Genomic DNA, 13,856 nt, shown 5'->3' with positions numbered 1-13,856 from the left:
CACAGGAGGGGTTCATGGAGATACTTTGCAAAACAGAAGCACTGCTGCTGGCAGCTTAATTTTACTGAGAAAAACAGAGCCATTAGGTGACGTGTGCCGGGATGCCAAAATCTGAAGCCAAGAAGTTATCATGGGTAACCTGCCACTGGATAATAGGGAAGGTGCTCTCGGGGATTGATAACTGGTTAAAAGTTAGCAAACAAACAACAGGAATAAATGGTCGGTTTTCAGAATGGAGAGACGGGTCCATGGTGTCCCCCTGGGGTCCGTATTGGGGGGAAAACTATTATTGTCCCCTGGGGTCCATACTGGCTCAGACCAAACATCCATCTAGCTTCGTATTCTGTCTTCTGACAGTGGCCAATGCCAGAAGCCCCAGAGGGAAAGAACAGGATAGGTAATCATCAAGTGTCACCCATTCTCAGAGAACAAGAGGCTAAGGACACCACAGCTGCCCTTAACTTGGTCTTCCCAACACCCTCTGGCAATGGGGTCTACAAGTTGACTGTGCGTTGTATGAAGAAGCACTTCCTTCCGTTTGAAATCCACTCCCTATTAACTTCATTTCATGAATCCTGGTTCTTGTGTTCTGGGAAAGAAGTAAATAACTTTTATTATTCACTCTCTCCACACCACTCATGATTTTGTAGATCCCTATCATCCCCATCCTTAGTCATTTTTTTCCAAGATGAACAGGCCCAGTCTTACTAATCTCTCCTCGTATGGAAGCCCTTCTACATCCCTAGTCATTTTTGTTGGTCTTTGTGAATCTGCTTTTCAGTGCACTTAAAACAGCGCTGCCTGAGACCCAGCTATACAAACAGAAGCTCATTTAGGGCACCACACAAACACGCATAGCATTGAAAAGTCAACAACTACCAACTAACCAGTACCACATACTAGTACCTCAGATTACAATGTTGTCCTATATTTAGGACAAGAGAACGATGGACATTTGCCTGGTAATGACTGGTAAACTCTGTCAGTGAAAAATGGAAATGCCCACGGGGGGGAAGTTTTACAGGAATTATGTAGATTTGTCAAAATTGAAAGCAAGTTTACAAAATGAACGGTGAACACAGATGAATTTCGGAGGAAAAAGACACGATCACGTGAATCACACTCACTGGCTCTGGCCAGAACCCATTCTTTTGTGCACCAAGAATGATGTTGGCTGACTGGTAGGTAGTTCATGACATGGATTAATATTGGGAAAGGAGAACAACTAGTATTTTTACTGTTATAAAGAACTAGAAGACTTACCTGGCATTGCCTGGTCTTTCAGGACACGGGGCTGGCAGTGTAAGAGGCAGGCAGCAGGAGAGTGAAGATTGGGGGTAAGGAGGGACTCAAGACAGGGAGTCTCAGATGGTGGGGGGGGAGGGGTTTGGAGCAGGGGGTTACTCACCTGGTCTGGTGGCCAGCAGCATCCCAGCCCTTGTGGCCTTTGTCTTGGTGGCGTGTCTGCCTCCAATGGCCGTGCTCAGTACCATGTCCCTCCTCTCTGTGCCTCCCTTCCCCCATGTAAAACAGCCCCATTCCCAGCATGTCCCATTTTTTCAGGCAAAACCAAACCCAGACCTGGCTTTAAGCTAGGGTAAGAGGAAACCGCATACCGGATTTGGTGGTCTTAACGCTTATGGTCTGAGAGTTGTTAAACAGATTCAGACGCATAGAGAGGCAGATACACTATAAATACATTTGCATTTTTGCTGTTCTGAACAGTTACTAAATCAGATCCATCCAATCTAGTTTGTGCCTCAAATAGTTGAAGATAATTCCTCCTCCATATTAAAGCACTCGCTGCCCCACAACATAATATTTGAATCAATGTGTTATCGGGAATAAGAAAACAATTCTCCCAATCTAATTTTCAAAATGATGTGGACTACTCCTACAATTATTACTGATCATAAATCCACTGATTTCTACTGAAAACCAGTCTCCTCCCTGGATGCTAGTGTCATATGTTCCTCTGAAAGCCATTAAAGCAGTTTTATTCTAACAACAGGAGATTAAGGAAGTAGAATGCACACCAAAACCTTAGCTTTCTGCGCAGTCTGAAAAAAAATCAAACTTCTCTCTACTTCCTGTCGCCATGCCAACACGCAGGAAAAAAGAAGTCAGCTGTGTTGACACAATGCAGACATCAATGCATCGTAACACAAATACCAGAAAGGTGACAAGCCATTGCAAATCTTTTGGGATACATTTCAGCTCTCCTCCGACCGAAGCAAAATGGGCTTGGCTGTTCTCAAAAGGCCGGCACCTTGATGTCTCCTGAAAATTGCCTATAGAATGTGCTGTTCTCATAGCAGACAATCCTATTGTCTATTGTATCCTGAACAGTAATAATTCTTAGCTCTTTTACAGATTGTCAGACAGTGAACCCCCAGGTCAAATGCTTAGTTTAAACCAGATATTAATGGAACCCAATACAAACCTATGGATATTACTAAATTTCTTGCACATCTTTATTACATAGTGTTTCTGTGTAATTACACAATGCAGTACTGTGCTCCATAACCTATTGATACAACGGTTACATATCATGAATGACCAAGCTAATCTTAAACCTAAAGATTTAAAAATACGTAGAATAAATTAAAGAGCTTGAAGAAAATTCTACCCTAGAGATCTCTAGTTTAATGTTTTATTTTAAACAAGCAGCCACTCTCAACATTCCAGCTTAGCATGAAAAGTATTTGATTACAACTGGACTGCAACAGCCAAAATGACTCTGAAGTACTCACCTGGTCTTCCTCTTCATCCTCCTCGTCTTCTGCCAAACGCTGCCTGCCTACCTCATAGAGCCTGCAAACTGTGTCCATGTTCATGGCATCCATGCTGCCTTGGTTCTGAAGAAGAAAACCCCCAACACAGCACTTACTACAAAGAGGACCTGTTTATGCCTTCTTACGTAACTTAACACCAAGATGATCTCCATCACAGAAGAGAGGCATGTTATCCTTTATCGATACACTTACACGCACATCATACGAACAGCTATTGTTATGCTGCAATAAAAACCTAAGGAACAACATGAACGGTTTGGCTTTGAGATACTGTATCTGTGCCACACCTGACTAACATTTCTATCACAGAACTTTATGTTTTGACCATTCAGTGATCCTCCACACCCAGTTTTGTGTTTGTTCACCCTCCCCCAACCTGCATGACAGCTTCCCTTTCAATTTATTATCCCTTTCTCCCCCAGCTATGGCACATGGGTCATTTCCTAAGAAGAGAGAGAAAAATACTGTGAGCTAGCACCAGTTTCAGAGAGATGGAATCACCTGCATTTTACCAATAACTACTGCTTTAAAAACAAAGCAATTTGTCTCAAGTGGGATTTGAACTCTCCACTCTCATAGGTCAACAACTGATGCAATAAGGGTTTGCATCGGGATCATGTCCTTACTTTTAACTGTGCCCCTAACATCAGCCTTGCTGGTGTGTCAGGAACAGCACTGTAATCCCCAGGCTAGTAGTATGGTGCTACTCTGCATGAAGCATGAGACAAGAGCCTTATCAAAAGTTAAAACTGCTTCCAAGCTGGGAAAGAAATGATTTTACAATGCTGCATGAACTACTCACGATATAAAAAACCCTGACCACCAATACAAGCCTGTTAGCCAATGCACCACCAGAGGTTAATGGAGAAACTCAGATCATTACAAGTTACAAATTCATTGATTTAAGTCCAGAAAGGACCATTGTAACCAATTTGTTTGACCTCCTGCATACACAGGCCATAGAATTTCACCCAGAAATTTTTGTATCAAGCCCCTCACTTCAGGAAGTTCACAGCTTCCTTCTCACCAGCAGAAACAGGGCTGGTAAGAGAAGCTCAGATAAAAACTCTGGGTGCACCAGAGGGAATTCCCCTTTTGGGGCAAGTTTCAACAACAAAAGGACTAGAGAATCAGCATAAACATTTATTTCTCCCTGCTTGTGTGGAGGACTCCTCTCTCTGTCTATGTTTGAAGAATGCAGGTGAAGGGTTCTGAGAAGTCCCCCAAATTTGCATATGCCTGAGATACAGAGGCAACTCTGCACTTAAGCCTGAGGGGTGGAACATAAGGCACTGGTCTCCACTCCTCTATCGTCCTCAAAGACCCACTGTATAAGACACCGGAGACTGACAGTAGGAACTCCACAACGTTCTTTGCTAATCATGGTAGATTGCTCTCAGACCATAACCACAAATGCTGGTATTTACTCCTTCCCCGACTATCTCGGATCCTTTACCTCAATAACAGCCAAATAGCAATCCTTGCTGTCCGTGCACAAATCAAAGATATTCCGTTTTACATCAATGGTGGCTAGAAAACAACACAAAGTGAACTTAATGGGGTTACCAACAGATTATTCAATGGTTGCCAAATATAAAAATGTACAGACATGCCTGGACAGGAAGCTGAAACTAAAAAACACCACACATATTTAGGGCCTCTAATTTCAACCAGTAACAGAGAACATTTCTAAGCTGATTACACTGAGCTAGTCAGTTCTCATTGTGATTTCCACTGCGCTGCCATCTCTGTGCAAGCATGGCTATTGCCTTTTCTGCGCATGACACACCAAGTTGGCCTCCCCAGTTCCAATAAAGTAGTGACTGAGATGGACACATAAATACATGGGCCACCTTTTCTCAGTGTATGGAAGCCAGAGGCCATGTTTACTCATTCCTGGTGCTGCTGCATTATACTCAGCTCTAGGAGAATTGTGGTCTGAAGGCTGAAGTGACAGAATTTGAGCTAGAAGCATGAACAAATCCTGGTGGGAGAGGGGATTGGAGGAGAGGATCTTTTGTGAAGCCTGGGCCATACCACTGACTATTTCTCAGATTCATGCCTGATTTGGTGGGAGGAAAGCCAGGGGGGTGACTAGAAGCCACAGAGTGAGTGAGTGAGGAGAATATCACACCAGAGAAGAAATTCTAGCTCAAGCTAGTTTAGTGTGAAAGAAAGGGGGTGCTTGGAACAGGGTACATTAAGCAGAATTTATTTTCTTAAGACATTTAATCCAGTTGGGATTAAATAAAGAAAAACCTAAATCAACCTGCACCAAATCCACAAACCACCCCATAGCAACTGCACCTTTATACTCACCTATTGGCTTGTAGTCTGTTGCATTGAATGTCCTGAAGGATGACCCAAAGGGGCTTCTCATCCTCTCCTCCAACAGGTCATCTTCATCATCGGCCTGCAACATAGCTGAGAAGAGAAAGACTATTAATAGAGGCCACATTCCATTGATAATGCCACCACTTGACCACTTACTACCAATACGTACTGTTTCCAAGTTGTCTTTCACATCAGATGGTTACAAAGATCAGCAAACAAATGGAAGCAGATTCTTTCCCCATTAATCACAAGCCAACACTTTTGCCATGTAATTCCTCCCCTTTTCACTGAGCTGAATTATAACCTTGCAAACTGGTCATCACATCACCAGGGTGACAGAAAGCTACTTAACATGCTAAATTTCCAAGTTGCCTGCAATGCAAGTAGGCATGCAGAAAAACAGAAATTTCCTGACACTACACTAGTCCTGATATCATGCTAAAGGCAAGAGAAAAAAACAAGTTTGAAGTAAACATTAACATTTAAAAAAAAAAAAGAGACAAAATATGTGGAACGTTTTCAAAGGCACAAATGGAGTCCGACATCCAACTTCTATTGACCTGGGGTGGGACTAGACTGCCTGGCTGTTCTTCGTGCTTTTTATTTAAAAATTATTTAAGAACCAATTTAAAAAACAAACAAACAAAACAAACCTCTCTATGAAGTCACGAGCACAGAATTTGGATTCAGGACCCTGGACAATACCGTAAATCCTCCATTTAACAGACTAATGGGGGGAGGGGTGTCTACTATTCCCAAAAGTCCATAGAATGTGAGGGTTTACTGCCCCCCCAGCTCCGGCTCTCTCAGCTCCAGGTCCCCCACAGAAAGCTAACCCCCACCTTTCCCCCCCCCCCAAAAAGCCACTCACCAAACCCACCGGTGGAGGAGCCCCTAGACCCCGCTCTGGTTCGCATCCTTTTGCACCCGAGCATTGCAGGAGGGGGCTACCTCATGGCCTGCAGGAGCCACCATGTGCTCCTACCGCCAAGGGATGGGTGCATATGGAGTACAGTCTGTGACAGTGCTAAGCCTCCCCGCTTTTTTTTGGCGGAGAGGGGAGGGTTTAGGATTATACCGACCTCAGCAGACTTTGGGCACAATGGGGAGATGTCCGTTGCTCCCAAAGTCCATTAAATCAGGGTCTGTAAAATCAAGGGTTCATTGTGCCTAGTAGTTAGGAGATACTGAATTTATTATTAGGGAATCTAATTAAAAGCAATCAGTGCATGTGCGAACGGGGCCTATTTAAGGTTATACAGACCACCTTAATTGTGGCCTTTGGTAACTTTGGACTGGTTGACATTGCAACTTTGTAGAGCAGTAGAGTGAGTGTTTGCTCATTGTGTTCCTCAAGGCAACTTGCTCACAGATCAAGAAGTCACTGTTTTCTCAAAGATTAAAATTCAATTGTTTTATTTATTTAAAATATTTTTACCCTGCCCCTCTACTTAAAATATTCATGGCAGCTTACAAAATGTTTTTAAAATATAAACATATATGAAAAGATTTAAAAATACAAAACTCCACAAGGACATAAAACCTACTAAAACTTCTCAAAAGAAGGAGCGCACACACAAATTCAACCACCAATAAAAGCAGGAGTAAAAAGGGTGGCTTTAACTTGGCACTGATATTTAATGCACTCCAAAAGGAAGCAAACTGCATAATAAATCATATACACTGGTTCAAACTGCAAGAGTGGAATTATATTTCTTGATGTTCCAAAAACCTCAGATTGTTAAAACCAGGAGCTCAGATTACCCTCGAGGGACTCAAATGAATTTCAGTGGCCATGTATCCTCAACATGCTGCTCTCTCCAGCAGTGTCAGATTAATAAGATCTGCACTGACAGTCAAGTTCAACACTACCAAGTCCGACACCACAACTGGAGGGACAGGTGAAAGTGTGGGTCAGCTGAGTTCTAAGCAGCATCTCACAGAGCTGGTGGACGTTAAAAGTTCTCCACCATGCAATGATTCACCTTAGTAAGATGCAACCGCTGTTAAAAATGACTGAAGCCAACCATGGAACACTTTCCCCATGAAACTTAGATTTGGGCACTTACTAAGTGGGTTACAAAGTACAGCCACTGGACGGAAAAACTTTCAGTTTGTCTTTTTTACTATGAACATAAGGGAAAAAACACTCCCACCCTCAAGCCTCCACAGACAAATGCAACGAGACAGAGGGAACAAAGATACCACAGTGCAATACGAAGGGGAAGCCTACCTCCATACATAACTGTGCCAGTGTAGTTGAAAACTACACGGCACTGATCCAGCGCTGGTACCGTGTGCAACAAATGGAAAGTTCGAAGGTCCCACTGAAGAAGTAAGCTAAGGAATAACACACAAACTTTCCATTTTTATTTTAACTCATTGGTGAGCAGCAGATTAATAGGCACCGACAGCTTGCTTTCTTCCCCCCAGCTAGCATGAACAAAAACCTAACTAAACACGTTGCGCCAACTCCTCAGCCATCTGCATGGTTATGCAGTTCTCGATGGAGAGAGAAATGATGCCCTGAATGAGATGAAAGTGGTAGAAGGGAAGAAAATCAGACGCTACAGTTAAATGGCAAGTCTCACAAGTTTCTGAGGTGTCCTCCTGAAAATAAAAATGCGAAGGCATTAGAAAGAAACAATCCTCTTAAATAATATTTTTCAGCCATAACATTCAAAACACTTCACCAAATAAAGTCAACATCATTGTCTCCACAGTGAGAAACTGAGGAACAGGGATAAAATTCTCTTTCTGGTAACAGATGGGAACCTTCAAATGCTTGCAATGAGATGGGCCTTGCTGCACGACTACCGGAAGCACTGCCATAAATGAAAGCGTGTGGTGTGCCAGGCTGAGCAGAAAAATGAGAGGATCTGGGGACTGAAGAAAATAATTTCATGGAGTTTTCCCAAGAGTGCAACACAGGCTATTTTTGGAACTAGTAGCTCAGTCTTCTGTAAATCATGACAATCTCCTCCGGAATAACACTTGCTGGCTTAGTAAGAGTACATCACAAGCATGCTTCTGTAAGCTCTAGGATCACGATGTTGAGTTCCCCACAGGGAGGCATCTGAATTTCTGTTCCTCAGTTCATGGTCAAAAAAGCATTTCTTTGCAACATACTTGGTCATATGAATAGCCTGAACGCACAGCTGCAACGCCAGGAGAAGAAAAATCTGCTAACTTTGTTGAGAAATGAGAAGCTGGACATATTTCTCATGGATTTGAGTCCTGGGAAGCTTTTGCACTTTATTCAGTTCTACAATCACTGACTGGTACTGGAGGCAAATGATGCAATCAGTCTCCCCCTCATATCAAGCTGCCATACCCAATTTGGAGACTTTTTTTCTCTATACCAAAGGATATAATTGATTTCATAGACTCATAGAACCCTAGGGCTGGAAGGGAGCCCTCAGGAGGTCACCTAGTCCAGCCCCCTGCCTAAAGCAGGATCAACCCCAATGAAATCCTCCCAGCCAGGACTTAGTCAAGCCGAGACTTAAAAACCTCCAGGGATGGAGAACCCACCACCTCTCTAGGTAACACATTCCAGTACTTCATCACCCTCTTGGTGAAGTACTTTTTCCTAATAGCCAACCTACTCCTCTCCTTCTGTAACTTTAGTTCACTGCTCCTTGTTCTGCCACTGACTACTGACAACAGCCTCTCTCCATCCTCTTTAGAGCTCCCTTTCAGGAAGCTGAAGGCTTTTATCAAATCACCCCTCACTTTTCTCTTCTGCAAACTAAATAAGCCCAGATCCCTCAGCCTCTCCTCATAGGTCATGTGCACCAGCCCCCTAATCATTTTTGCTGCTCTCTGCTGGACCCACTCCAATGCATCCACATCCTTTCTATACTGGGGGGTCCAGAACTGGCCACAATACTCCAGATGTGGTCTCAGCAGCGCTGAACAGAGAGGAATAGCTGAACAGAGGGGAATAGCAGCTTCTCTAAGTCTACTGGAAATGCTCCTCCTAATGTACGCCAATATGCCATTAGCCTTTTTGGCTACAAGGGCACACTGTTGACTCATATCCAGCCTCTCATCCACTGCACTGCCCAGGTCCTTTTCTGCTGTACTGCTACTTAACCAGTCAGTCCCCAGCCTGTAACAATGTTTGGGATTCTTCCATCCCAAATGCAGGACTCTGTACTTGTCCTTGTTGAACCTCTTCAGATTTCTTTTGGCTCAATCCTCCAATATAACTAGGTCACTCTGGACCCTATCCATACCTTCCAACGTATCTACCTGTCCCACTAGCCTAGTGTCACCCACAAATCTGCTGAGGGTGTAATCTATTTCCTCATCCACGTCATTAATGAGGATGTTGGACAATACCGGACCTAGAACTGATCCTTGGGGCACTTCGCTTGAAACGAACTGCCAACCAGACATTGAGCCATTCATTGCTACTCATTGGGCCCAACTATCTAGCCACCTTTCTATCCATCTTACAGTCCATGCATCCAAACCATACTTCCTTAACTTATGGGCAAGAATATTGTGGAAAACTATCAGAAGCTTTGCTAAAGTCAAGGTATATCATCCACTGACTTCCCCACGTCCACAGAGCTAATCAGGTTGGTCAGGCATGACTTGCCTTTGGTGAATTGATGTTGACTACTCCTGATCACTTCCCCCTCTTCCAAGTGCTTCAAAATGGATTCCGTGAGGATCCCCTCCATGATTTCTCCAGGGATTGAGGTAAGACGGACCATCTATAGTTCCCTGGATTTTTTCAAGATGGGCACTATATTTGCCTTTTTCCAGTCATCTGGGACCTCTCCTGATCTCCACAGGTTTTCATATATAATGGCTAAAGACCCTGCAATGACCTTGGATGCATTAAAATCTGGAACCATGGATATGTATATGTCTAGCTTTTCTAAACAGGCCCAGGCCTTAAGCTGTCGTTTACCCACTGAGGGCTGCCCAGCTCCTTCCCATACTGCATTGCCTAGTGCAGTAGTCTGGGAGCTGATCGTGTCCATAAAGACAGAATTTAAAAAAAAGTTCAGCTTTTCCCACATCTTCTGTCACCAGGTTACCTCCTTCATCCAGTAATGGCCGAACACCTCTCTGATCACCCTCTTACTGTTAACATCCCTTGCTAGCTGCAGTTCCAATTGTGCTTTCACATACCTGATTACTCCCCTGTGCTCTCCAACAACAGATTTAAACTCCTCCTCAGTCATCTGTCCTAGTTTCTACTTCTTATGTGCATCCTTTCCGAGTTTAAGCTCACCAAAGATTTCCCTGGTAAGCCAAGCTGGCTGCCTGTCATATACGCTTTTCTTACTGCACATGTTTCAAACATGATCTTTTCGCCGTAACTCCTGAGGAACGCTTCCTATCTCACAGTCATGAGGTCCTCCTTGTAACAAATGAGGGAGCTCTGCAGCTTGAACTAGTCAACCTGCAGATCTCCAACCTGCTGAAGACTGAGTTCAAGAAAACTGAAATTGTGACATCCTGGACACATTATGTGGACACAGAAAAATATCCAAACCAAGAATTTCTCCCTCCTGTTACTCTCAAAGTTCAGATTGCCATAAGTGAGCAAATCTAGATCTGTAGTCACAAGCATCATCAAGCATGATGCTTTAAACAAGTTCACAGATGAGTCTCTGGAGAGCTACTTTACAAAGCAGACACTTCACTGAAGACAAAATCTAGCACAGAGAAAAATGCCACTTCATGCTCTAGTAACAAAAGGTAAATAATAATATTACAGACAACAGCACTTAGTCACCACTATGCCATTAAATTACGTGAAGCGGCATGAAGCTTGTGTTTTATATGTTAAAGTACAGAACTTTTTATTCAGAGACGTTTCAGTTAAAAAAGCCCAAACCATCTAAAAGGCAAACAAAATTATGCGGTAATGAGGTTAACTGTCAGATTAAAAACAAGCATTCAGGACTGAAGGACAGCACGAAGTGAAAGTATCCAATATTACCACCGCAGCTGGATACAGACCCGATGAGGTCAGTGACAAACTTCCCTGTAAAAGAGCAGCTAAAACATCATTCACCTTTATGTGAATGCCCCGTTACCCACAGGTAACGGATATTGCCCAAGATACAAGTTTCACCTATGGCTAAGCTGTCCCGTAACTGTCCACTAGAGGGGTAGCCGTGTTAGTCTACAAATTCACAAACAAGCAGTCCTGTGGCACCTTAGAAATTAACAATTTTATTAGGTCAGGAGCATTTGTGGGCAAAACCAACTTCATCTGAGGATGTGGGTTTTGCCTACAAAAGCTCATGACCTAATAAATTTGTTGGTCCCGTGGCAACTTAGACTGCTTGCTACTTGTCCACTAGCAGGTTTTTCAGATCTTCTTCTGAAGCATCTGACTCTAGCCTCCATCAGAGACAAGGCCCTAGTTAAGATCAGGGGTTTTCACTGAAAATGTTTCAAAGGGTGTTATGGCAGCTTCTGTCCCATAGGGCTGACTGGGCTCATTTTCCCGCTCCAGGCACCTGGGGTCCAAGCACCATTCAGGTCGGGTCCAGCCAACATGACAACAGGAGCCCAAACAGACCAAACATGAGTGAGTGGCACTGCAGTCCCACAAGCCAGGTCACAACTCCACTCCATGCCACGCCCAGAGCACAGACCCAAGCCCAGCCAGTGCCACAACACAACAGAGGAGCAGCGTCCAACCAAAACCATCCCAGAGCCTCCACCTCCAAACTACTTACTGGGTTGCAACAGACCATAAACATCTACAAATAGGTCCCAAGCCAAGAAATTTGAGATCCCGGGTTTAGATGGACTGTTGATCCTAACTTTATAATTCTTAGGTTCACTATATTTAACTTACGTATTAAAGCATCTGTTACAGGTTGAACCTCTCTAATCCAGAACTCTCTTGCCCGGAAAAATCCGTAATCTGGCATGATTTTAATTTGCCAGATGACCACTTAGAGGTGTGATCATGTTTCCTGGGGTCCCATAAAGTTTGTTTCCAGCCACCAGTCCTGGCTGTCAGCATTCTGTGCTGTTGTTTAGCTGCAATTTACCCCTAAATGTCTTCTAAGAGCTCAGTAAGCAGTGTAAGTGGTGGTAATACCACTTGAAAATATTGATCTCTCCCAGTCCAGCAAATTCTCTTGTCCAGCACCAGTCAGGTCCCACGGGCACCGGACAAGAGATGTCAATGTGTACCACCACAGCCTGCGAAATTCTATTACTGTTGATTAGATGACACAGGCAGACACACTTATACAGGTTCCTGCAACGAGATCACCTGCTTCCCAGCCCGCAGGTTTTTATGTTTCCACTATGCTGGCATTATAACAGAGGTAAAAGGATACAATCTCTGTGTTGACTATGACCTCTAGCCCATTAGGATGAAAAACACCACTGATGGTCATGTTGAATTTGTCAAACTTGTGGATGGCCTGTGCAGAGCGGACATCCCAGAGCACCCCATCATTTAGGACAAGGTCATCGGTGGGGTTAAAGGTGGCGCAGTTCTTCTTATAGTTGTTGGCAAGATCTGGGTTAAACAGAGTCAATAGCTTGTTGCCAGTCTGAATATCATAGATCTTTTAGATTAAAAAGAAAGAGAAAGATTAGTCAACATTTGTTCCGTCAGTGCTCAAGAACACCATGTACCCTTCCAAAATGTTTTTGGTGGCCTCACTCACTCAAGCTTTCCTGATGCATCCCCCTATGAGAGCCTACCCATGGCAAACTCTCCTTCCAAGCCACCAAACATTCAGACAGAGTTCTTTAGGTGAGAGTCTGCGTTTCCCCATACGCCTGAGCAATTCTTAATTTATCTGAGGCTCCCTAACATCTTTAACAAGTTTGAGGTGGGTACTAGAAAACTAACCCAGTTTTGAAAAAGAGGCTGTGAAGTTCTGAACAAAGGCAGCATTTGGCTAGTCTGCTGCTACAGAAATATTTAGTTTAGCTTTAAAGGAGGGGAAACTTACAAGCAGAGAAAGAGATGATTGGCACACAGTGAAGAAAATCCTGAAATATGTGAGAGGAGCTCTAGTTACTGGCAATTGTACTCTGTGGTCTCACTAAACTGCGCCTTATTTCCCTAGGAAGGATTTTTCACAACTAAAGACAAAAACTTCATACTTTTTGTGCCTGTGACTATTTTCTCAAAATTATTTCTCAAAACCTAGTTTCCTTCTGACACTATAGTTAAACCACAATCCTGTGGTTTTGGATACCGGTCTGCTGCCAACCAGATGATCACATTGCAAACTCATATTTGATTTCCCAGGAGTACCAAAACACTGGAGAAGCTGGGCAAGCATGGATAACTCATTTGTTTAAACAAAAAGGACATGAAAATCAGCAAGATCAGCAAGGAAAATGATGACCAATTTGAATAAGTATGCTTTGAGACATTATTTTGGTCAATGTTTATTTAGGTGAAATAGTCCCTGTAATGAATTCTGTCAAGCACAGGCACATTCACAGAGAAGAGGACCTTTTAAGATTGTGGTGTTTTCATGGTCTGATGTGTGTAGAATTCTGAAAGATTATTATGCAAATTGCACAGATAATTTAAGCCAATTTGTCACCATAAAACAGGCTCATTCTGTGCATTCCTGTTGGAGAATGTCCAAAAGCTCATTTCCCTCACGTGCTGGTGAAGTACTCCTTATGGAAGAACCTTTCATTTATAAAAAGCTGCCATAACTTCTTCACAGCTGCATGTATTCCCAACACTACTCCCCACAGAAC

At 43.4% G+C, this 13,856-nt stretch overlaps 1 protein-coding gene across 1 annotated transcript in view; it reads right to left on the bottom strand.

Annotated features, from left to right (window-relative positions):
- Positions 1–13,856, bottom strand: part of DCAF1 (DDB1 and CUL4 associated factor 1) — an 85,480-nt gene that overhangs the window by 19,157 nt on the left and 52,467 nt on the right. Inside the window, exons 18-22 of the mRNA XM_075005347.1 lie at positions 12,461–12,694; positions 7,363–7,456; positions 5,115–5,219; positions 4,252–4,325; positions 2,754–2,858 (exon numbers count right to left, since the gene is read on the bottom strand). Coding sequence (XP_074861448.1) covers positions 2,754–2,858; positions 4,252–4,325; positions 5,115–5,219; positions 7,363–7,456; positions 12,461–12,694 — 612 coding nt within the window. The remainder of the gene's footprint in view (positions 1–2,753; positions 2,859–4,251; positions 4,326–5,114; positions 5,220–7,362; positions 7,457–12,460; positions 12,695–13,856) is intronic.

Source organism: Carettochelys insculpta, chromosome 11, assembly GCF_033958435.1.
Source record: "Carettochelys insculpta isolate YL-2023 chromosome 11, ASM3395843v1, whole genome shotgun sequence".
Classification (NCBI taxonomy): domain Eukaryota; kingdom Metazoa; phylum Chordata; order Testudines; family Carettochelyidae; genus Carettochelys; species Carettochelys insculpta.
This window is presented reverse-complemented; position numbering and strand designations above follow the sequence as displayed.